General features: G+C 35.7%; 3 protein-coding genes across 4 annotated transcripts in view; all 3 read left to right on the top strand.

Moving 5' to 3' along the window:
* Nucleotides 1–26,573, top strand: part of LOC127868950 (uncharacterized) — a 350,197-nt gene that overhangs the window by 256,815 nt on the left and 66,809 nt on the right. The window lies entirely within an intron of this gene.
* Nucleotides 1–26,573, top strand: part of LOC127868951 (uncharacterized) — a 340,228-nt gene that overhangs the window by 246,846 nt on the left and 66,809 nt on the right. The window lies entirely within an intron of this gene.
* On the top strand, nucleotides 246–21,068 carry LOC127868955 (thioredoxin-like protein 1). Its single transcript, XM_052411175.1, has 9 exons — nucleotides 246–420; nucleotides 2,426–2,522; nucleotides 6,946–7,119; nucleotides 7,933–8,055; nucleotides 9,620–9,686; nucleotides 13,958–14,051; nucleotides 15,989–16,067; nucleotides 16,693–16,797; nucleotides 17,836–21,068. Exons 1-9 carry the CDS (start codon nucleotides 320–322, stop codon nucleotides 17,863–17,865), a joined length of 870 nt encoding a protein of 289 aa, XP_052267135.1. The 5' UTR covers nucleotides 246–319; the 3' UTR covers nucleotides 17,866–21,068.

Here is a 26,573-nt window from a genome sequence, read left to right as displayed (position 1 = left end):
ATATATATATATATATGAAGAGCAACCCCAAGAAACTCAGAGAGTCCAGCTTTATCCATTTACACAATTTTCCTTATACAAGATAGCGTGCTGTGGCCATACATTGCTTAACTGGAGTTACCGTCTACAATTTTGTTAATGCCAGACCTGTTCCACGGTTAAGTCACTTATTGACCGGGTACCAGAGCACACGACCTGAGACCGTCTTGTCCACAGGTACCGATCGTGACCGTTTGATCCATTTTCCAAAACCGGAAGCGGCATTTTTAATTGTCATCGTTAAGTAAGGTGTTAAAAACGTCAATATAAACAACCAAACATGGCAAATAACGTACGTGTGATAGCTACTGACGCCGAATTCGATCCCGAATTGACGAACGCGGGTACAAAACTTGTTGTCGTAGACTTCTTTGCCACTTGGTATGTATGACAACAGTGTAAGTTATTTCGGATGACATTTGTTCGGATATTGTAACTCTTAGATCGCTTTGTATACACGTTAGAGCTTTAACATGTGGATCTTTCAGTTCAGTTTTGTTGAATTGTTTCCTGCTTTTTGTGTACGCGAAATCTTGAAAAGTATGTCAGTCATTCCGTCTGTCTTGAAAGATTTGTCAGTCTAAATCAGTTTATGTCAATGCAACGAAACTATTACAACAAAAGATAGTACCTTTTAGATATTTAATTGTTGTGTTGAACTATATCTTTATGTGTCATTATTATGTAATTAAAGTTATATTTGCATTAAAGCCAAGAATTATTACTTCCTCACATACACATTCAACAACTTAGGGAAAGATCTAGGATCACCTGTAATCACCAGAATTCAGTCACTGTATTGTCTTAAAAATGGAGGCATCTCGTGAAAACTTGTTGTGAAAGTCCTAGAATACAATTTAAAAAAACAAATAAATTTAAATGCAGAAATCACCCCCAAACTAAAACAGTCCAATCTATATCAGTCTGCTAACCATTCAAACAAAATCTGAAAATTCTCTTTTTGTTCAGCTGAGCTTGGATTACTTGTGGTTTATTATTAAATAAATTATTGTTTAATTGTTATTACTTTTGTCAAAATGTATTCTATGTAAATTTGATCCAAACCATTATTTTACTTAAATACAGTGTTGTTGTGCTCCTAAATACAGTGTTGTTGTGCTCCTAAAATCGGTATTGTAATTTGATCATAATGGCAATGGGCTGAAATTGTTTAAATTTACGTTGCTTCCAAATGCCATACATGCCATACGTCCCAGATTGTCCAGGATTGTCCTGGAAATGAAGAACGTGTCCCGCAGTCCCAGAAATCTGTCAAATGTCCCAGATTTTACCAAATCCATATATACATGTACCTTATCTAAGGCTAAACTGTGCCTCGAATCTGTGTTCCCACTAATCCGCAGCGTCTCCACGGCAATGCCTACGCAAATAGGTGACTACGCTACGTGTCAAAATCAATCAATTAACAGGGGTCCTCTTATCATATCTATTGTCTCACATTCGCAGTCAAACCTAAAAGGCGGCATTGTTTAATGTGGTTATTAAGTGGCTTGAATACATGTGGACTGATTTTATGGCAGTTTGTTGGCGCACGCTTTGAATGAGCGACGACACTCGTATGGAAAGTGTGGGTATATTTTGTGTTGTATAAAAACATGAACATCACGTCAGGCGATTTACGCGTGTTCAGAGGGAAAAAACGCCCCGAGTGGACGTTATTTCATCACATCTTTAAATAGTATTAACAAATGCGCTACAAAGTTTTAATGCGGCCGTGGATACGCCCACGTGTTTCATGCAGATGATGTGACATGTACACAAAAGCAATTTGGTGCTCTTTTCTAACACGAAAATCACGTGGCTTGTATCTAGTACCGGAAGTAATAATGTTTAATTTAACGTTAATAGAACTAGTGTTTTTCGGGTAGGCTTTCGAACTTAGCAATTTACGATGTGAAAAAAATGCGTACCCAAAATGCTTATATGTCTATATCTATCGCTATATGTATACATGTCCCGGAAAATCGGCAAAAGTCCCGGAAAATTTAGCTCAATGTCCCAGAATTTGTCTGAAAATTTATTACATGTATGCAAATGCTTTTTCTACAAATAACAATATTGTGATCGGATATTTTTGTCAATCAGACAAACCGATTTTCTTAAATCAATTTTCTGTCCTGAGTAAAATTTGCTGGTCAGGACTGACAGTTTTTGCGAACTCTGTGCTTTGGATGACATAGAATCTTCTTTTATAAGAAAAACTAGGAATAAAAGCCAATTACTTTTTTGGTTAATGGTAATTCTAAAAATGCAAAGTTAAATGGTATTGAACAATGTTTTTGAACAAGTTTGTCAAATCAAGGACATTTTAAAATGCTGGGTCTTCCTTTTTAATTATACTTTATATGTTTTGTCTTTTTTCTAGGTGTGGACCATGTAACAGAATTGCCCCAATTTTCATTCAGCTGAGTGCAAAGTACCCCAAGGCAGTTTTTCTGAAAGTAGATGTTGACCAATGTCCAGTAAGTGATAAATTATTATAAGCAAATAATGCATTTGGGTGTATTTTGGATGTTTCTAAAACTGTTCTTTGGTCATATTCCCAATGGAAAGAAGCATGTTTTTTTTTAACCAAGTCTGATGTTTTGCTCCTGTTTAAGTATATAGATTTAAAATAGCTTTTCTTAAACAGTCAAACTTTTTCCCAATTTAATGTAAATTACGTGATGATAAAATTCCCAATGGCCCTGTTAAAGGAACAGAGACAGAACGTCTACCCTGAGTGTTTTTGTGATATTTTAATGAGCACAATTATAATTATCTACCACTTTGTAATTCAAGTCAAAAGCAGGCCCTGTCTATTCTACTTTTTAGCTCACTTAAGCACAACTTGCTTTTGTGATCGCCTTTTGTCCGTTGTGCGGCGTCAACATTTGCCTTCTTAACTCTCTAGAAGCCACATTTTTTTTCCAATCTTCATGAAATTTGGTCAGAAGATTGGTCTGAATGATATCTTGGATGAGTTCGAAAATGGTTACGTTTGCTTGAAAAACATGGCTGCCAAGGGGCGGGGCATTTTTCCTTATATGGCTATATATGGTGATAGTAAAATCTTGTTAACAATCTAGAGGCCACATTTATTGTCTGATCTTCATGAAACTTGGTCAGAAGATTCATCCCAATACAGTGTTTTTTTTTCATTCAAAATTGGGTCCAGTAACCGGACCCATTCCCAATGGAAAAAAGTATATATTTTTCCCAAATGGGAGCTAAAAATTCCCAATGGAACCAAAAAAATAAAAATATATATATTTTTTTTATTTTATTTTTTAGATCAATATTTTGTTCATCTCCCATATCTCCCATCCATATAAGATCACCCTTAGTAAATATAATACTGGACACACTTGTATCCTCTATTTTGAAGCATTTGTTAGCAACACAACAACAACACTAATTTCCCAATTTTAGTCAGAACGCCACGAATTTTCCCAATCCAATGGGACCCGGCCCCATTCCCAAAATGGTGAAAAAAAACACTGTCAATAATATCTTGGACGAGTTCGAAAATGATGCCGGTTGGTTGATAAACATGGCTGCCAGGGGATGGGCATTTTTCCTTATATGGCTATAAACTTGTTATAAAACCTTGTTAACACTCTAGAGGCCACATTTATTTTCCGATCTTCATGAAACTTGCTCAGAAGATTTGTCCCAATGATATCTTGGATGAGTTCAAAAATGATAACCTTTGCTTGAAAAACATGGCTGCCAAGGGGCGGGGCATTTTTCCTTATATGGCTGTAGTAAAATCTTGTTAATACTCTAGAGGCCACATTTGTTGTCCAATCTTCATGAAGCTTGGTCAGAAGATTCATCCCAATAATATCTTGGATGAGTTCGAAAATGATGCCGGTTGGTTGAAAAGCATGGCCGCCAGGGGGCGGGGCATTTTTCCTTATATGGCTATAGTAAAACCTTGTTAACACTCTAGAGGCCACATTTATTTTCCGATCTTCATGAAACTTGGTCAGAAGATTTGTCCCAATGATTTCTTGGAAGAGTTTGAAAATTGTTTTGGTTTCTTTAAAAACATGGCCATCAGGGGGCGGGGCATTTTTCCTTATATGGCTTTATATGGCTTTTGTAAAACCTTGTTAACACTCTAGAGGCCACATTTATTGTCCAATCTTCATTAAATTTGGTCAGAAGATTTGTCTTATTGCTATCTTGGAAGAGTTCGAAAATGATTACGTTTGCTTGAAAAACATGGCTGCCAAAGGGCGGGGCATTTTTCCTTATATGGCTATAGTAAAATCTTGTTAACACTCTAGAGGCCACATTTATAGTCCGATCTTCATGAAACGCTGTCAGAAGATTCATCCCAATAATATCTTTGACGAGTTCAAAAATGATACCGGTTGGTTGAAAAACATGGCCACCACGGGGGCGGGGCATTTTTCCTTATATGGCTATAGTTAAACCTTGTTAACACTCTAGAGGTCACATTTATTTTCCGTTCATCATGAAACTTGGTCAGAAGATTTGTCAAAATGATATCTTGGATAAGTTCGAAAATGGTTTTGGTTGCTTAAAAAACATGGCCACCAGGGGCGGGGCATTTTCCCTTATATGGCTATTGTAAAACCTTGTTAACACTCTCGAGGCCACATTCATTGTCCAATCTTCATGAAATTTGGTTGGAAGATTGGTCTCAAGGATATCTTGGATGAGTTCGAAAATAATTGTTTGCTTGAAAAACATGGCTTCCAAGGGGCGGGGCATTTTTCCTTATATGGCTAGAGTAAAATCTTGTTAACACTCTAGAGGCCACATTTACTGTCCAATCTTCATGAAACTTGGTCAGAAGATTCATCCCAATAATATCTTGGACGAGTTCAAAAATGATGCCGGTTGGTTGAAAAACATGGCTGCCAGGGGGCGGGGCATTTTTCTTATATGGATATAGTAAAACCTTGTTAACACTCTAGAGGCCACATTTATTTTCCGATCTTCATGAAACTTGGTCAGAAGATTTGTCCCAATATTATCTTGTTATCTCAGGTGAGCGATTTTGGGCCTTTCAGGCCCTCTTGTTTACATAACAGGGTTGATGATAATCTACCATAAGAATTCACATGTCAGAGTTTATGGTCGCCTTGTCATATTGGATATAGTGTCCGCCTATAAATAGGAAGGTCATGGGTTAAAGTTCTTTAGATCTCACCCCCCCCCAAAAAAGAAGACACCAATTCTTTAGATCTCATCTCGCAAGGGTTTCAATAAGCTTAAGGCTTTAGTGCAATCCAGCTGAAATACATCAGGGATTTCAATTGAAGCAGAATCCTTCTTTTTGATGCAAGCATTTTGCAATTTCCTCACTTTTGATGCGAATGTTGCCATATAGCTAAATCAATAATCTATTTTTATACTATAGAAATTGTGTTAAGTGTGTGAAGTTCATACTAAAAAACATTTGTTGAGAATTTAACTAGCATGCACAAACACAATAATGCTGTACTTCATTATTTTGACCCCTGAAAATTTCATCTGACCCCTGAAATTTTCATGCATGGGGTCATTTAACTTGTGGTATTGAAAATCTATTGAAAACCCTGAATACATGTGTTTAAAGGGATCTTTTCACGCTTTGGTAAATTGACAAAATTGAAAAAAGTTGTTTCAGATTCGCAAATTTTCATTTTAGTTATGATATTTGTAAGGAAACAGTAATACTGAACATTTACCATGGTCTAATATAGCCATTATATGCATCTTTTGACGATTTTAAAACCTAAAAATTATAAAGCGTTGCAACGCGAAACGATTGAATAATTTGGAGAGTTCTGTTTTTGTCGTTAAATTTTGTGAAACTACGAAGATTGCTTATATAAGGTATAAAATACATTCAGTATATGTACACGGCGGAATAGCTCAGTAGGTTAAAGCGTTTTTACTTCAGGACTCTGGCAGGACTCCAGGGGTCACTGGTTCGAAACCTGGTCCGGGCAATGTTCTTTTCCTTTTTTTAAATTTTATTCTTGATTTTTTTACTGGAGCTTTTACGATCCAATGTTTACATTTATCAATATAAAGCATTTAATGAATAAGTTAAAAAATGCCAATATATGTGAAAAGGCCCCTTTAAATAAAATGATTTTTATGCCCCCCTTCGAAGAAGAGGGGGTATATTGCTTTGCTCATGTCGGTCGGTCGGTCCGTCCACCAGGTGGTTTCCGGATGATAACTCAAGAACGCTTGGGGCTAGGATCATGAAACTTCATAGGTACATTGATCATGACTCGCAGATGACCCCTATTGATTTTGAGGTCACTAGGTCAAAGGTCAAGGTCACAGGTGAAGGTCGCAGTTACTGGAAATAGGCATTTTAAGGATTTAGCATGGTTCAAACAAGGGAAACAACTACTGTTTATGCATGTTCTTTTTATTACAGCATTTGCCTCCCTTAAATTCATTTCAAATCTCATTTTACAGCAGAGATTCCAAATCTGACCTGTAAATGAGCCCCATATGATATTTACTGCCAGTGCTAGGTTACCTTTTCCCATTTGATCATTCTTAAGTATTGTTATTGTACTGCTGCTACTGTTACTACTACTGCTACTACTACTACTACTACTACTACTACTACTACTACTACTACTACTACTACTACTACTACTACTACTACTACCACCACCATTGTTCACAGTGACAAAAAACGTATTCACACAATGGCTGCTACTACAACTTATAGCCCATATAGGGGGGCATGCATGTTTTACAAACAGCCCTTGTTTATTTCTGTATTGCACAGAATTTTCTTTCTTTAAAAGCATGTATATTTTGAAATGTCTCAGCCATGCAGATGATCATCTTCTCCCTTTCACAGGTGTTGTTTTTAAACAAAGATACATGTTATTATATTAACTCTTTGTTGCACAGGAAACCGCCCAAGGACAAAATGTCTCAGCAATGCCAACGTTCATCTTCTATAAGAACAAGGTGAAGATAGACTCACAGAGAGGGGCTGACCCTAATGCACTGGAGGAGAAGATTAAGAAGTGGTATGGGGCTGAGGATGAAGAAGGGGAGGAAGGGGTCACTGTCAAAGGTCATGTAAGTGCAGGGCTTGAATTTCAAAAAAGCATCGTAAGTTTACAGCTCATCCTAGAGGAGATTTGAAGAGAAATATTTTCCTTATTCAGTACAGATCTCCCTGCTTTTCCTTGTGGAAGGAGTATTTTCCGTCAAGTTTTATGAAAAAGGTTTATATTTGGTTGAAAATTGTTGCTCAAATTTGGCAAACATTTACTTTTTAACTCTACCATGACATGCCCTGAATCTGCTGTTTTTAAAACTAAGTCCAGATGACAAAAAAACAGCAAATAAATGGTGGGTCTGACATTTTATCTGACAGACGGTTTGTATGGAAACTACAAACAGCATCAATTCTCAATTGAATCTGACAGTGATGAAACATAATTTGTTGAATTTTGAAAGTTTGGCTGCGTATTAGACTCAAAGCATTGTTTTTTATTGAATGGGGGCCAGGTCATTTTCATTTAGAAAATTATTAAGTTTTTACTGATATTGGTGTTTTTATTTTGCTAACAAATACTTAAAATTGAGAATAATATTGTTTTCAATATTCTTTATACTAAGGTTCAACTTGTTGAGATTAACAGGGGAATGAAAGTTTATTTGCAATTAAAAAAAAAAATGGAAACCTTAATGTATTGAGAATTGTTGGCAGTGACTTTGGACAATACGTACTTTTTGAGAATGGTAATGGGGCTGACTTTTTGGGTGACAAAAAACGTTGCAAAATCTCAGGACTCCCTCGACTTTATCATGTTCAGTTCAGACTTTAATTATTTCATGTGTTTTTTCTCAGGGACCTATGAATACTGGTATGTATCTGTTTTGCAGATGGACCTTGGAACATTCATCAACAAGTCCGGCTGCGAGTGTTTAAATGAGGCAGATGAACATCCATTGGCTCACTGTCTCACAACAAAGGGAGGCTACCTTGAATCTGACTGTGATGAACAGGTAGGATTGTCTCTCTTTAGTTAAGTTTTAATGTTTTGTTAGATTGTATGACAAGCCATTGGATTATGCACGGAGCGTATATTGATTATTGACATGAGTTGAATCGAGTATTTGACCCTTACTGTAGTAAATTCAATTTTATGCAAAAACTAAAATCTTCCGATTTTATTGGTTTATACATTATCTTGTTGCTTATTAATTCCTCTTTCAAAAAAATATAGTTTTAAGTACCGGTATATTTCCTTTGTTATTAATGGATTTATAGCGCGTTAAACACAAAAAAACAACATTTTATGTTTTAATCCCGCACGTTTAACCGTGTCGTAACTTAGTCACGTGACCGGTAGCTATCGATTAACGTACGTCGAAAAGCCGAGGTTATACATTTTGATGTACACATTAACGTCTTTTTATGCTCCCGAAGGAGGGCATATAGTGATCGGACTGTCCGTCTTTCTGTCCGTCACACTTTGCATTTAGTTTTCGAAAAATGCTCATAACTTCTATGTCGCCTTAGATTGCAATTTCATATTTGGCATGCATGTGTATATGGACAAGGCCTTTCCATACACACACAGATTTTGACCCCTGTTACCTTGACCTTGAACTTAGGGTCCGCGTTTAGGTTTCGAAATATGCATTTAGGTTTCGAAAGAAGCTCATAACTTCTATCAAGCGTTTATAGGGGGCATTAGTCATCCTAAAGTGACAGCTAGCTCTTGTTATATTTTTTTTTGTCAATTTACCAAAACGAGAAAAGGCCCCTTTAACTGGAAATATGTGTCTAGTACATAAACTTATTTTTTTTTTAGAGAGTGTACCATCATATATCTAAATAATTTATTTCACTGTAAGTTTCTCTAACCTATTCAATCTCTGACTAACAAGCGTGATAACCTAGTTTCTGACTCTTATGAAAAAGTAAGATTGTCTCCCTTTAAATAATAATGTATTGGTCCATTGTATGACTTCTAAGGGAGGTTACCTAGTGTCTTACTGTAAGGTAATGTTATTACCTGTAATGTTATTGCACTGACAAAGACATTGTCTCCCTCAAAAATATAATTTCAAACATGTTTTTTTTTTAATCTGTTAATATTCAAAATGTATCTTGAATAGAGTTTCGTTCCTGTTTTTTTCTTATGCAATATTTTGAACGCTGTGCTATTATTTACACTGCTTTTCAGTTGAGAGAGTAACTTGAGTTGAATATATATTGGCTGCCTGTATCACTCCTTACACAGTCACTGAGAAGTTGTGTAATGAATTAATTTTACCAAATACCATTCAACCAGCATTTACACAATTACACAACTAAAGTTAGCAATACTGTATACAGTCACGGTAATTATGTCATGTTTTTTTGTGATACCATAATTATGTCAACATGTTAATTTGTAAGAATTAAATTATAATTTACTTTCTGGATATTAAAAGCCAGAGACCTAATAGAAAAATACATTGTGAGTACCTGACCTTGCTAAACCAATGAAAGACTGTATGAAAAAAGTAGTATTAATTTTTTGTTAACATTGACAACTTCACACTGCTTCTTACATTTTAGATTCTCATCAGCATAGAGTTCTCTCAGCCTGTGAAGCTGCATTCTTTGAAGTTGTACGGACCAGCAGGTCAGTGTTCGGAATGCCCATAATACATGTATGTTCAAATGTCATTGGGCACATTAAGTAACTTCACCTTGATGATATTTTATATAGATAATGTCTGAATGTTTGTTTGTTTTTTTATGCCCCCAGTAGGGTGGCATATAGCAGTTGAACTGTCCGTCAGTCAGTATGTCAGTATGTGTGTATGCCAGTCTGTCCGTCTGTCCGTCCGTCTGAAAAAAACTTAAAAATTGGCCATAACTTTTTCACTATTGAAGATAGCAACTTGATATTTGGCATGCATGTGTATCTCATGGAGCTGAACATTTTGAGTGGTGAAAGGTGAAGGTCAAGGTCATCCTTCAAGGTCAGATGTCAAATATATAGCGTCTGTCAGTCCGAAAACTTTAACATTGGCCATAACTTTTTCAATATTGAAGATAGCAACTTGATATTTGGCATGCATGTGTATCTCATGAAGCTGCACATTTTGAGTGGTGGAAGTTCAAGGTCAAGGTCATCCTTTAAGGTCAAAGGTCAAAGAAAATAAAAAATCAAAGCGGCTTTATCATGAAGCTGCACATTTTGAGTGGTGGAAGTTCAAGGTCATCCTTCAAGGTCAAAGTCAAAGGTAAAAAAAAAATTATTTCAAAGCGGCGTTCTCATGAAGCTGCACATTTTGAGTAGTGGAAGTTCAAGGTCAAGGTCATCCTTCAAGGTCAAAGGAAAAAAAAAAAAACGCGCAATAGGGGGCATTGTGTTTCTGACGAACACATCTCTTGTTTGTTGTTGTTTTTTAGCTCACCTGAGCACAACGTGCTAATGGTGAGCTTTTGTGATCGCCTTTTGTCCGTGGTCCGTTGTGCGTTGTGCGGGGTCAACATTTGCCTTGTTAACTCTCTATACAACACTCTAGAGGTCACATTTATTTTATAATCATGAAACTTTGTCAGAAGATTTGTCCCAATGATATCTTTGATGAGTTCGAAAATGGTTTTGGTTGCTTTAAAAACATGGCCACCAGGGACGGGGCATTTTTCCTTATATGGCTAAATAGGGCTATAGTAAAACCTTGTTAACACTCTCGAGGCCACATTCATTGTCCAATCTTCATGAAATTTGGTCAGAAGATTGGTCTCAATGTTATCTTGGAAGAGTTTGAAAATGGGGTTACGCTTGCTTGAAAAACATGGCCGCCAGGGGGCCGGGCATTTTTCCTTATATGGCTATAGTAAAATCTTGTTAACACTCTAGAGGCCACATTTATTGTCTGATCTGCATGAAACTTGGTCAGAAGATTCATCCCAATAATTCTTGGACGAGTTTTAAAATGATGCCGGTTGGTTGAAAAACATGGCCGCCAGGGGGCGGGGCATTTTTCTTATATGGCTATAGTAAAACCTTGTAACAATCTAGAGGCCACATTTATTTTCCGATCTTCATGAAACTTGGTCAGAAGATTTGTCCCAATGATATGGATGAGTTTAAAAATGGTAACCTTTGCTTGAAAACATGGCTGCCAAGGAGCGGGGCATTTTTCCTTATATGGCTATATATGGCTATAGTAAAATCTTGTTAACTCTCTAGAGGGCACAATTATTTTTCAATCTTCATGAAACGCGGTCAGAAGATTCATCCCAATAATATCTTGGATGACTTCAAAAATGATGCCGGTTGGTTGAAAAACATGGCCGCCAGGGGGCGGGGCATTTTTGCTTATATGGCTATAGTAAAACCTTGTTAACACTCTAGAGGCCACATTTTTTTTCCGATTTTCATGAAACTTGGTCAGAAGATTTGTCCCAATGATATCTTGGATGAGTACGAAAATTGTTTTGGTTTCTTTAAAAACATGGCAATAAGGGGGCGGGCATTTTTAGTCCCCTACCAGTTTCACCGGAGGGGACTTGTGGTTTTGTATCCGTCCGTCACACTTTTCTGGATCCTGCGATAACTTTAAAAGTTTTTAATATTTTTTCATGAAACTTGAAACATGGATAGATGGCAATATAGACATTATGAACGTCATTTCATTTTGTTCCTACGTCAACAATTCTGGTTGCTATGGCAACAAATAGACTAGAAATACTGCTGAAAATGGTGTTTTTTTCTGGATCCTGCGATAACTTTAAAAGTTCTTAATATTTTTTGTTGAAACTTGAAACATGGATAGATGGAAATATGGACATTATGCACGTCATTTCATTTTGTTCCTACGTCAAAAATTCTGGTTGCTATTGCAACAAATAGACTAGAAATACTGCTGAAAATGGGTTTTTTTCTGGATCCTGCAATAACTTTAAAAGTTCTTAATATTTTTTCATGAAACTTGAAATATGGATAGATGGCAATATGGACATTATGCAGGTCATTTCATTTTGTTCCTACGTCAAAAATTATGGTTGCTATGGCAACAAATAGACTAGAAATAATGCTGAAAATGGTGTTTTTTTCTGGATCCTGCGTTAACTTTAAAAGTTCTTAATATTTTTTCATGAAACTTGAAACATGGATAGATGGCAATATGGACATTATGCAAGTCATTTCATTTTGTTCCTACGTCAAAAATTCTGGTTGCTATGGCAACAAATAGACCAGAAATACTGCTGAAAATGGCGGTTTTCTGGATCCTGCGATTTCTTTAAAAGTTATTAATATTTTTTCATGAAACTTGAAATATGGATAGATGGCAATATGGACATTATGCACGTCATTTCATTTTGTTCCTACGTCAAAAATTCTGGTTGCTATGGCAACAAATAGACTAGAAATACTGCTGAAAATGGCGGTTTTCTGGATCCTGCGTTAACTTTAAAAGCTCTTAATATTTTTTCATGAAACTTGAAATATGGATAGATGGCAATATGGACATTATGCACGTCATTTCATTTTGTTCCTATGTCTTAAATTCTGGTTGCTATGGCAACAAATAGACTAGAAATACTGCTGAAAATGGTGTTTTTTTCTGGATCCTGCGATAACTTCAAAAGTTCTAAATATTTTTTCATGAAACTTGAAAAATGGATAGATGGCAATATGGACATTATGCACTTCATATCATTTTGTTCCTATGTCAAAAATTCTGGTTGCTATGGCAACAAATAAAAACATATTCTGACAATGGTGGAATTTCTGACAATCGTGGAGCTGGTAGGGAACTTTTATTGCTTGGCAATAGTCTTGTTCCTTATAAGGCTTTATATGGCTTTTGTAAACCTTGTTAACACTCTAGAAGCCACATTTATTGTCAAATCTTCATGAAATATGGTCAGAAGATTTGTCTTGTTGATATCTTGGATGAGTTTGAAAATTATTACATTTGCTTGAAAAGCATGGCTGCAAAGGGGCGGGGCATTTTTCCTTATATGGCTATATATGGCTATAGTAAAATCTTGTTAACACTCTAGAGGCCACATTTATAGTCCGATCTTCATGAAACTCGGTCAGAAGATTCATCCCAATAATATCTTGCACGAGTTCAAAAATGATGCGGGTTGGTTGAAAAACCTTGCCACCACGGGGGCGGGGCATTTGTCCTTATATATGGCTATAGTAAAACCTTGTTAACACTCTAGAGGTCACATTTATTTCCCATTCATCATGAAACTTGGTCAGAAGATTTGTCCCAATTATATCTTGGATGATTTCGAAAATGGTTTTGGTTGCTTTAAAAACATGGCAACCAGGGGCGGGGCATTTTTCCTTGTATGGCTAAATATGGCTATAGTTAAACCTTGTTAACACTCTCGAGGCCACATTCATGGTCCAATCTTCATGAAATTTGGTCAGAAGATCGGTCTCAATGATATCTTGGATGAGTTCGAAAATAATTATGTTTGCTTGAAAAACATGGCTGCCAGGGGGCGGGGCATTTTTCCTTATATGGCTATAGTAAATTCTTGTTAACACTCTAGAGGCCACATTTACTGTCCGATCTTCATGAAACTTGGTCAGTAGATTCATCCCGATAATATCTTGGACGAGTTAAAAAATGATGCCGGTTGGTTGAAAAACATGGCTGCCTGGGGGCTTGGCATTTTTCCTTATGTGGCTATAGTAAAACCTTGTTTACACTCTAGAGGCCACATTTATTTTCCGATCTTCATGAAACTTGGTCAGAAGATTTGTCCCAATAATATCTTGTTATCTCAGGTGAGCGACTTTGGGCCTTTCAGGCCCTCTTGTTTCAAAAAGTCATAATACTCTTACAGCGCTTATTTTCGCAAATTCAAAGGGAATCAACCACATTCATCAATTACTGAGAAAAAAATGCTTGACTCCTTTTCGAATTGCAGATAAAGGTCCAAAGACAGTAAAGATTTTCCAGAACCAACCTCGATCTCTTGACTTTGATTCTGCTGACAGCATGGAGCCAGTGCAAACATTAGAGTAAGAAAAATAGTGTTTTTGTCAAAGAAAGTTTTGTTAAATCCTGCATCAACAATGTTGTTGTTGTTTGCAATTTTGCAAATATACGCAGGACTTTTTCAAACAAAAGACAAACTGTTCTGCTCACTACAACATCAGCAACTGGGCTAAGTTTACAGTGATATTATGCGCATCTAACAGTATATGCTATGTTTATAGGTGTCTATCGTGACCATTGTTTATTTTTGGTGTCTTCACTTCATTTACTCTTATTTTTGTTAATAACATCAACATACTAAAACAAATTAACAATATCCCGGAAAGAGGAAAATAATCCATCTGAACATCGACCGTACTTTTGTTTGACAACTGATCATGCATGTACGATGTGAATCTAAATTTAGTTTTAGTGCAGATTTGTTCATACGACACAAAGACACAATTTTGTTTTATGGATCATTTTAATTTCCTGCAACGATATCTATTCATACGACACACGATCACTAACTCTGATCCTAATAAAAAGACAGTTCCGCTCGGCTAAGAGGACTGGGACAGTCATATAAAATATCAAATATAATATATATTTTTTATAAACAACTGGTAGCAAGATGAGTTGCAGATAATTGGTCATTTACCACATTTTAACTAATTTTGACCTGTAAATTCTTTCAGCTCAATTCAACAGTTCAAAATGGGCATAATACCACTTTAATATTTTAGCTGGACTACTCACCAAATAGTCAGAGCTATTCTACCGTTACTCTACAGACAATTGTTGTTGTGTGCATAATAATTTGGTTAAGGTAAAGATCTCCACATCACTGTTTGAACAACAGGTATTAAAATAAAACTCCACTTGGTGAAACTTTAAATGGTCCCTGACCAAGTTCCATAACTCTGAAATGCAATTTAGCTGAATAATGCCCCTTTTTATTTCCCCTACCCACTATAGTGGGGGACATACTGTTTTTGCCCTGTCTGTTGGTGTGTTTGTTTGCCCCAACTTTAACATTTTGCTATAACTTTTGCAAAATGGAGCTGCACATTTTGAGTGGTGAAAGGTCAAGGTCATCCTTCAAGGTCAAAGGTCAAATATATTGCTTCAAAGTGGCGCAGAAGGGGACATAGTGTTTCTGACAAACACATATCTTGTTGTTCTAAGAAATATTTTAAAGGTGAACAGGCAACATCTCCATATCAGTTTTTCTACCACAGTAATTCAATTGAAACAGTCAAACAGCAAACAGGTTTATATTCAATTTTTGAGGTCACTGACCAAGAACTGTAAATCTGACCTGCAATTTAGCAGAATTTTGCCCCATTTTTTGTAGTTAGCAAACTGGTTAAGGAAAATGTGCATTTTCTCCATATCACTTTTGTAGCTTAAATGCAGAGGTTGCTTGCAATATAAATAAAATTCACCTACATTAATTTGTAAACATTTGTAAATCTAATTAGTTGGCGTGTATTGTTTTAATTTATTAATGTTCCTCTTTTGATTTACATAAACATTACAAATATAGGAAAGCGAACAGTATGGTTATTAAGCCAACCATTAGTAAATTTAAAAAAATGTTTCTATTCAATATCTCTAGATAATTGAAGTATTGTATTGATACTGTATGCATAAAACCTTAAATCCTATCATAGCATGGGCTTGCATATGGGTTTTCTTCCTGCTGAGCCACGTGATTAAGTGGGAGGAGCGATTACTGATAAGGCGTCATGTCAATTGTATAAGGTCACCATTGGTAAATATAGCACAATGTTTTCTGCTCAATAACATGATAACTAATTGAGCTATATGAATCAAACATGTGCATGTGAACGTTGAGGTCAATGTCACTATAACTTTGTGTGCAAAAATGGTTTCTGCCCAATAACTTGATTAATTAATATGTTTGTACACACCTTAACTGGACTTCATACAGTTCTTTGTTTTTGTTTTTTTTCAGACTGACTCCAGATGATGTCAAAGAAGGAAGCTTGATTCCATTAAAATTTGTGAAATACCAGAATGTATCCAGTGTAACAGTGAGTAGTAGTTTAAGTAGAACTTATAATTATTAATTAAAAAATGTGTTTGAGAACAATAAAATATGCATGTCTCTGGTGAATAAACTCTAAATCATTTTTGTTTATTCACATAGACATCAATGCATGCTTATGGCAAAATACTATCGTATTATTAATACATATAATCAGTAAGATAAAGATGGCTTCTTTTTACTCACCAACAGTTGTTTTGGTTAGTATGAACACATTAGCAGTTGCTATAGCTACTGTTAACTTGCCAAATGTTCTTATTTTTACTTCCAACTTACATATGGTTACTATAAACTCCCCAACAGTTGTGCTGATGTGTTCGTTACTCTTAACTCACAAAAAGTGCTATGGTTACTATTCACTTACAAACAGTTTCTATATGGTTACTATTAACTCACCAACAGTTGCCATGGCTACTAAACTCACATATAGTTATTATTGACCCACCAACAGTTGTGATGGGTACACTTAACTCGCCTTCAGATTCTATGGTTACAATTAAATCACCAACAGTTGCTATTGTTACTTTAAAATGACCTTACGTTACTACTTACTCACCAACAGTTGCAATGGTACTTATTACACACAACAGTTGCAATGGTTACTATTTCAGCTGTTTATCAAGGACAATCAGGAAGAGGGGGAGGTAACACGCTTGGATTACCTCGGATTTATTGGTTCTCCAGTCAATGCCACCAACATGAGTGACTTTAAACGGGTAAGATTTATCATTTAACTGTTTTTGAGTCCAAAAAAAAACATATAGTCAAGTTTGGGCTATTCTGTAACAAATTGGGGGTAGACCTTACTAATTTGAATAGCAGTTCTGAGTAAATGCTAAGAATTTGTTAAGTAAAATGCAAAATTTTCAAAAAAATATGTGTTAAAGACTTAAAAAAATGAATTTTGTAGCCAATAAAACCACATTAGTGCAACAAAGTTTCACAGCCTTGTTTAATTCACAACAAATTTTGTTGCTTTTACGTAAATTCACTTGTGAAAGTATTTCTTGGAGAAAGGGCAGATTATAGAGTAAAGAGGTGTTCATTCCCAACATAAAAAGTACTGTCAAATAATATGGGAGGTTGTGTAAGAAATGAAATAATTAGGATAAGTTGTGGTTATCACACTTGTTCACCCTCATGGTAAAAAAAGTTATGAAGACAGTCTGTAGTGCATTTTTTGTTTGTATTATGCATTTGCTAAAAAAATACCGGTAATAACAGGAAAATAATTTAATAGAAACCCCAAAAAAAATTGCTGGGTGAATACTTGGATTTTTCTAGAAAACTCTTATATTTCTGTAAAATAAGGATTTAAAAAACAAATATAGCAGCATTTAAACTGTTGTCAAAATGTATGTTTATAACCCTGGGAAATATATCAAGATTTTGCAGTGAAAGTGGAGGTGAGAGAAGGAATACATTAAGAGAATACGTGGTTACTCTCAAAGTTTACATAAAAAACATGACTAAAATAACAGCTATAGTTGTGCATGTTTTTGTCGTGCTGTTTAAACTTCAAAATGCAGCAAACTTCCAAAGCCATATGATAGGAAGTTAAAACTTCTAATTTTAAAAAGTTATTGAAATCCTTGCTCTACATGATTGGGAAAGGGCTGACATTGGCTTGACAGTCAAGAAATGTCGTAGCGAATGGAATTAAGGTAGGCTGCTCTTTCATTGTGAAGAATTATCATATTTATAGATATAAGTCTTATTTTGTTTAACATATATATAATATTATCTTTTTTCAGGTGGCTGGAAAGAAAGGTGAAAGCCATTGAAGAGACGATTACATGTGATGACACTTGTTTGCATTCTTAAAAAGTTCTTTAAAAAAAAGAAAACGGTTAATTTTCCGGGCCCATGTTCGCAAAGCTTCTTTTGGAAAATTAAGGGCAAATCTTCTAATATCGGTAATATTTTCCTTTAGTCTATGATCATTTTGTGTATATACATTATACATAATTGTATGCACCCAACTTGTCAAAAGAGGAATACATATTTCCCTTTGTTGCGTTCAACATGTTTAAAACAAGTAAATATTTACAAGATAATTATTGATTTCGCAGAAGTCTCAGCATTTCCCATAGCAAAACAGATCTTATTGTTACCATGTTAAGTGTTCACTTAAGAACAACTTAAGTTGAGATCTTCAGGAGGAGCTTTTGTGATTACAGGCCCAGCTAAGAGTCAGTACTAATTATTTCTTTTAATTAATTTATTGGTTTTAGTTACAATATAAAGCTAAAAATATTTAAGTATCATTAACTGTTGAATTATAACTGTTGTTAACTATATGTGTTAAGAGTTGAAGAACGGTGTAAAAAATGTATTTGTAGGCTGAATGCAACAGCCTGATATTGCAAAGGTTGTATATGTTGTGTTAAAATATAATTATTTATGCTGTAAAATGGGATTCATTAATTGAATGGTCATAGAAAGTTGACAGAATAATTTTCCTTAAGAAAGACAAACAAAATTATGTTTCATATTTGTTAAGAAAAATGTTTGTTTATTTATATGGCAATATGATTTTCAATGATCTTATATATAATAATGGAGTCTTTGTGTAACTGTACCAGCCGTATTAAAATTATGCTCTCCTAAGAAAAAGTACCGCTGTATTTCTTTGCACCTGTATGTTGGTGGGTTAGTCGATCAGATTGTCAGTCTTCTTAGTATATACCATTTTGTTTATGTACTCTATCTGGAGACTGATTTGAACTTCTTCCAAATTATGAAGTCAGTTTTTTTAAGAAAAAGAAGACACCTATCAAGTCCAGGTTAAAGGTGAAGATCACATTGTCTAAAAACTCACAGTTGAAGTTACAGTATATAATAGTCAGTATGGTTACCATCTATTCCCATGTTACCAAAAGTGGACTTTCTATGATTATGAAATAGCATTTAAAATTTGACGCTTTGTTCCCTAGTAATAGGATTAATTATTGTACTTCCTCCAGTAAATGCTTCCAGTTTAATTACCCATTTATTTATATTTATATTTGGCTTATGTATTACTGGGGGTTAGAAATCATTAAAAACTTAAGTCTTGGGATGGGGGGGGGAGGATTATGCATGTCTTACAAACATGTCTTGTTCAGATGATTGGAAATTGCTGACCATAATTTTATGTTATTTGTATTTTTATGTCAAATGTTAGGATTAAATACGGGCTAACATTGAAAACTTAAGCGTTATATTGATATATTGGTTTGGTTCACTTTCTCATTTTTAATTGCCTACATGTATATGTTTGTATTGCACATAATTTTGTTTGGATATGAAGAATTTGAAAAATGAACACAGGGCATTCTATTGTCAGTTTTGTTTTGTTCTTTTGAACTCCAAGAGAACTACTTGTATTTGATGAGCTTTTGTGACCGCCATTTGTCCACTGTGCATCATTTGTCATTAATATTTACATTTTTAACATGCTGGAGGAATATTTAATTTAATTTTTGAATACGCAAGAGAAATATTGACTATTTGAAAGCAATAAAGGAAAATTGTCCTTTGAACTAATGTAATATTTTATACAAGGAGCTTTTGCCTTAACAGACTATAGGACATTTTGCCCCATAGAACCTTCATGTTTATTAACACCACAGTGCACACACAAACATTGTAAATAAATGTTGGTCAAGTATGCTATTTTCAAAGTGTAAATGATGCATCAGTACGGTTAAAGCGAGATTTTGACGTCTGCGTGGCAAAGAAAGCGTTTTTTGTTTTTTGGACATTTTTTTTTAACAAGTGATACTCATTTATTCAGGTAAATGTTTCAATGTTTAACATATGAAATTTTGAAAATAAATATAACCACATTTTTAGCTCATCTATTTATTGGAAAAAAAATTATGAGCTATTGTCATCACCTTTGGGTCTGCGTCGGCGTCCAGTTAAGTTTTGTGTTAATGTCAACTTTTTATGCTCCCCTTAAATTTATTTTGGGGGGAGCAAATAGTCGCCGCTTCGTCTGTCCGTCCGTGTGTCCGTCCATGTGTCCGTCCCTGCACATTTTGTGTCCGGGCTATTTCTCAGCAACTAATGACCAGAATTCAATGAAACTTTATGGGAAGCTTCACTACCAAGAGGAGATGTGCATATTATCAGCGGGTTCTGGTCAGATGATTTTTCACAGAGTAAGGGCCCTTTGAAATTTTCCATTAACTGTACATATAGTGCAATTCTTGTCCGGGCTATTTCTCAGCAACTAATGACCGGAATTCAATGAAACTTTATGGGAAGCTTCACTTCCAAGAGGAGATGTGCATATTATCAGCGGGTTCTAATTGGATGATTTTTCACAGAGTTATGGCCCATTGAAATTTTCCATTAATTGTACATATAGTGCAATTCTTGTCAGGGCTATTTCTCAGCAACTAATGACCGGAATTCAATGAAACTTTAAGGGAAGCTTCACTACCAAGAGGAGATGTGAATATTATCAGCGGGTTCTGGTCGGATGATTTTTCACAGAGTTATGGCCCTTTGAAATTTTCTATAAAAAATATTGTCACCCCAACTACTGTGCCCTCAAGACGTTTCCTTTTATCTGAATATATAGTGCAATATTGTGACAAAAAAAACCTTTGGTGAGCATCACCCTTCTCCAACGGTTTCTTGTCTCAGAGAGTATCAACGCTATTGCATTCAAACTTGGTACACTTACTTACTATCATGAGGGGACTGGGCAAGCAAAGTTAAATAACTCTGGCGTGCATCTTGACAGAATTATGTGCCTTTTGCATTTTTTTTCCCCATTTTTGGAAGATAATGTAATAAATGACCACACACCCACACTAAACACCCCTCTCCACCCCACCCCTCCCTCCTTTGTGATTGAAGTATTGAGATGGGTCCATTCACCTTTAAAAGAAAAATAGATGGGCGGTCTGCACCCGCAAGGCGGTGCTCTTGTTATTTTTGGCGTGGGCTCAGTTTGACAGAGAGATACTAATAAAAACGTTATTAAATTGAATGTTTGTCGCCTTGACGTTGATATTTACTGATACACATAGAAAATGCTAACGGGGTATGTTCTGTGTATATAATACATAATATCACGAACAGGACCAGACTTTTGTGCATATTTATGTGTTTTATACGTTGTGAACACAACCCTTTCTCTTCCATCATAGTACAAAAAAATCACAAAAACAAAGTAATTTCTTTAGTGGATATAATTAAGATCTTACTCCACAAGTTCAATGTACGATTTGTAATACTTGATTCAAACGTGCGCGCGCACTCGCACACACTCGTTTCTTCAATGTAAATTTGTACTTCAACGGAACTCTATCTCATGTAGATGTCAGAGTTAAATAAATTTGCAAACTTATGCTACGAGATAATTATTATAATATATGATGATTGTTTTCTGCGATTTCTAATATTGGTTTCGAAAATTATTCAGGCCTCTTATTTGCTGATGAATGAAAATGGTTGTACTGAAAGAAACAGCCCACCTCCATTGGTTTTGAAACACATACTTATTTACATACGGGCATGTCGTCGTATTTAAACACGAACAATTACTAGTATTAATAGTTGTATTTACTCTTTATTTTGTTTTAAAGGGACCTTTTCACGTTTGGTTAAATTGAAAAAAAGTTGTTTCAGATTCGCGAATTTTCGTTTTAGTTATGATATTTGTGAGGAAACAGTAATCCGAATCAGATGTATTTGCGCAAACATACAATGTATGTTGCTTCTCTATGAAGAATTACAATGTCCGCCCTGTTGTTTAACCTTCGACAATATTATAATGAACGTTTTTGTTGATTGAATAAAAAATATACCACACATAGCATTTCACTTTGTGTGTTTACAAACATGAGGTTGCACTTTTAGGACAAAATACTTAATTAATTTTGGACAAACTTTAAAAAGTTGTGTATTTTGACAATGACCGGGCACTCGTCTTTGTTGTTGTTTTTGTAAATGGTTTGAATTCATTAAAAAATTATCAAAAACGTTACCTGAAGCGATGTTTTGTTGAGAACCGATTGCCCCACACATAGCCGAAAAAGTCACGTGGTACAGGCACATTGTCTAAGCGGGAGACTTTTTACTCCAGGACTCCAGGGGTCAGTGGTTCGAGCCCTGCTGTGTGTTACCTTTTTAGCTCACCTGAGCACAGCGTGCTCATGGTGAGCTTTTGTGATCGCCTTTTGTCCGTCGTCCATCGTGCGACTTCAACATTTGCCTTGGTCACTCTCTAGAGGCCACATTTATTGTCCAATCTTCATGAAATTTGGTCAGAAGATTGGTTTCAATGATATCTTGGATGAGTTCCAAAATGGTGACGTTTGCTTGAAAAACATGGCTGCCAGGGGAAGGGGCATTTTTCCTTAAATGGCTATATATGGCTATAGCAAAATCTTGTTAACACTCTAGAGGCCACATTTATTGTCCGATCCTCAAAAAACCTGGTCAGAAGATTCATCCCAATAATATCTTGGACGAGTTCGAAAATGATGTCGGTTGGTTGAAAAACATGGCCGCCAGGGGGCGGGGCATTTTTCCTTATATGGCTATAGTAAAACCTTGTTAACACTCTAGAGGCCACATTTATTTTCCGATCTTTATGAAACTTGCTCAGAAGATTTGTCCCACTGATATCTTGGATTAGTTCAGAAATGGTAACCTTTGCTTGAAAAACATGGCTGCCAAGGGGCGGGGCATTTTTCCTTATATGGCTTTATATGACTACATTGTATAGTAAAATCTTGTTCACACTCTAGAGGCCACATTTATTTCCAATCTTCATGAAACTTTGTCCGAAGATTCATCCCAATAATATCTCGGGACGAGTTCGAAAATGATGCTGGTTGGTTGAAAATAACGGCCGCCAGGGGGGCGGGGGATTTTTCCTTATATGGCTTTAGTAAAACCTTGTTAACACTCTAGAGGCCACATTTATTTCCAATCTTGATGTAATTTGGTCAGAAGATTTGTCTTAATGATATCTTGGATGACTTCGAAAATGGTTACGTTTGCTTGAAAAACATGGCCGCCAAGAGGCGGGGCATTTTTCCTTATATGGCTATAGTAAAATCTTGTTAACACTCTAGAGGCCACATTTATGGTTCGATCTTCATGAAACTCGGTCAGAAGATTCATCCCAATAATATATTGGAAGAGTTCAAAAATGATGCCGGTTGGTTGAAAAACACGGTCACCACAGGGGCGGGGCTATTTTCCTTACATGGCTTTAGTAAAACCTTGTTAACACTAGAGGTCACATTTATTTTCCGATCGTCATGAAACTTGGTCAGAAGATTTGTCCCAATGATATCTTGGATGAGTTCGAAAATGGTTTTGGTTGCTTTAAAAACATGGCCACCAGGGGTGGGGCATTTTTCCTTATATGGCTATATATGGCTATAGTAAAACCTTGTTAACACTCTAGAGGCCACATTTATTGTCCGATCTTCATAAAATTTGGTCTGAAGATTGGTTTTAATGATATCTTGAATGAGTTTAAAAATGGTAACCTTTGCTTGAAAAAATGGCTTCCAAGAGGCGGGGCATTTTTCCTTATATTGCTATAGTAAAATCTTGTTAACACTCTAGAGGCCACATTTACTGTCCGATCTTCATGAAACTTGGTCAGAAGATTCATCCCGATAATATCTTGGACGAGTTCAAAAATTATGCCGGTTGGTTGAAAAATATGGCTGCCAGGGGGCGGAGCATTTTTCCTTATAAGGCTATAGTAAAACCGTGTTAACACTCTAGAGGCCACATTAATTTTCCGATCTTCGTGTAACTTGGTCAGAAGATCTATCCCAATAATATATTGTTATCTCAGGTGAGCGACTTTGGGCCTTTCAGGCCCTCTTGTTTTTCTTTTTTTTTTTATTTTATTCTTTATTTTTTACTGGAGCTTTTTATATCCAATGTTAACATTTATCAATATAAAGCATTCAATGACAAACTTAAAAACATTCCAAAATCTGTGAAAAGGCCCCTTTAATTAATCTTTAACACACACACGCTCGCACGCGCGCGCGCGCGCACACACATACACAAAACAATAATATTTTCGAACTCGCTTACCATTTTGATACTACATATCATTTTAATTAAATTCAAATATTACTACAACGTTTTAATGTCTTGTTATTTTGATGTGTTACTAACCGTTCACCCGCATAAGAATCAAAAACAGAAACAAATACATTGACATAATATTATAGTTTTTTGCTTTACTTTTTTATGTGTATTTAAACAGAAGTGCAATTATCACCGGATCAAGATTCCAAAATTTGACCGAATTTAATGTTTTAAATGAATTGGGTGGGCAATGCTCGTCAACGTTGTCGAACGTAAGCAATATGCAGTACTTTTCGTGTGCGTGAGGAAAAGCACAGTTTTAGCGAAAGCAAAGACTTAAATACTCTAACAGGTACTTAAAAATATATGCCTGTCTTAACTTCAAACACAACGTTACAATTATAACAAGTTTTATATTTAAGGTAAAACATCAACGGAATTAGTCATTATTCATTTACCTCCCATTTATAAAACTAAACACCATGAAGTACATGGTCAGCTTATTATCTTTGCGTGTTTTTCTGTGCCCTTATGAAATGGAATACCAAGCCCGTAGCCAGGGTTTTGAAAAGGGCGGGGGTGCGAATTTTCCCATCAACGATTGTTATTGACCAACTAAGTGGCGAAGGGGGTAGGTGCGGGAGAGGCTTCCCCCCCCCCCCCCCCTCCTGCAATCAGGGGGTTTGGAGGTCCTCCCCCTAGAAAATTTTGAAAATCTTGCATTTTGGTGACTTTATCTGTATTTAGAGACTGAAGTTATAGAGCATTTTTATAAGAAATTTCACTTTCATTGACCATACTCAGAGACTGATAAAAAATATTGGGTGCAAATGCATTGGGTGCAAATGCACCCAACGCACCCCCTCCCCCCCCCCCCCCCCCCCGTGGCTACGGGTATGAATACTCTAAAAATACAATAGCCATGGTGAAAATTTATATTTTCCACAATAATACACTGATTTGAATAAAGATGTAACGTAAGTAACGCAACTGTAGAAAAAAGCATTCTTTACTTAATAGACGTCAATATCTTTCTTTAACGCTGGCGGTTCATCGTTTACATCGGAGCCTTGATGTAGGTTTGACCCTGTCCTTCCCTTCGTTCATCCGTTGGGGCGTGACCGTCTGACTCATGTCGAGTTTTCACCAGAGGTCGAAGGTCAGGTAACTGTTACTAAAAGAAAGCATACAACTACTGAATAGTGAAATGACTCAAAATTCACAAGGTACGACTATCTTTTATTTAAGATGAAAGGTCGGGTCGCAGTAATTAAAAATAGAAACAAAATGTACAAGACATATGATCGTGAAACTTGGTGTACATACAAATGACGTGAATGTGCAAAATGTGTTGCGCCAGCGGTGATAAATATTCCCAGGGACCTGATATGTCCTATATTTTTTTATTGGCGTTTATGTCTTACTTGTATTGCTTACAATACTGTGAAATCCACTTTTAATAAACTTAAATCGAGTGTCAATTTATTATGTGTCTGATGTTCGTTGTTTAATCGTTTATTTTTTAATGATTTCAAGTAATCTCATAGTACAAACCGTATCATGACTTGCAATGCCATTACCATACTTTTGCCACAAAAGATAAGGGATTCATGAAATTGTACATCTGAATATAGAATCCTTTTGATCTAGTAACTTAATCAGTTATTGAAGACGTTTCCGAAATTATCGATTAAGGTATAGTTTCGCCACCTTAAGGTTCATGTAGAGGCTTCAGTTTTCCTTCAAACCGCTACCAATTTTGTGCAGCAAAATCTCGTACCATCGACAAAATCAATCAAAATACAAAGTGATTTTAACACAAAAATAGACATTATTTTCAAAAATCTGAATGATGTTTATTCAACGTATTTCGGCGGAAAATTATATTGGATTGTAATCTTTCCGTTGGTGTGTGCAAACTGCATGATCAGACCTCATAAACACTCCAAGAAAATAACTTTGAAAGAAGCGTTTCGCTAATGTTTACAATTGTTGTCGAATCACAAGTACTTGTATTATTGCGCACAAAATAGTACCCATACAGACTGACAGAAAGATCGATACGAAACTCCTTTTAATTCATCACGGTATACCATTTTATTGATACTATATAATAATAATTCGCTTCAACAACCTAAATGTAAAAATAATTCTTTTAAACGAAGTTTTTAATAACGAAAGTGAAAACAACGGAAGTCAGATGGATATTATGTGAGATGCACTTCGGCTCCAGAAAAACAATACAAATGCACTAAAAAAAGACGTGTAAGGAAAAATAATCAGCTGGAAAATATTTGAAATGGGGTAAGTGATTATATCTCTGTGTGATCATTTCTGTTATTAAGCGCGATCTCTTCCTGATTAATGTTAACAGTTGTTTTACTAGTCGCGACCAACTGTCAAAATAATTATGTGTTTTCTCAGG

This window comes from Dreissena polymorpha, chromosome 2, assembly GCF_020536995.1.
Source record: "Dreissena polymorpha isolate Duluth1 chromosome 2, UMN_Dpol_1.0, whole genome shotgun sequence".
NCBI lineage: Eukaryota > Metazoa > Mollusca > Bivalvia > Myida > Dreissenidae > Dreissena > Dreissena polymorpha.
The sequence above is the reverse complement of the archived record's forward strand: the minus strand, read 5'-3'. Positions and strand labels throughout refer to the sequence as shown.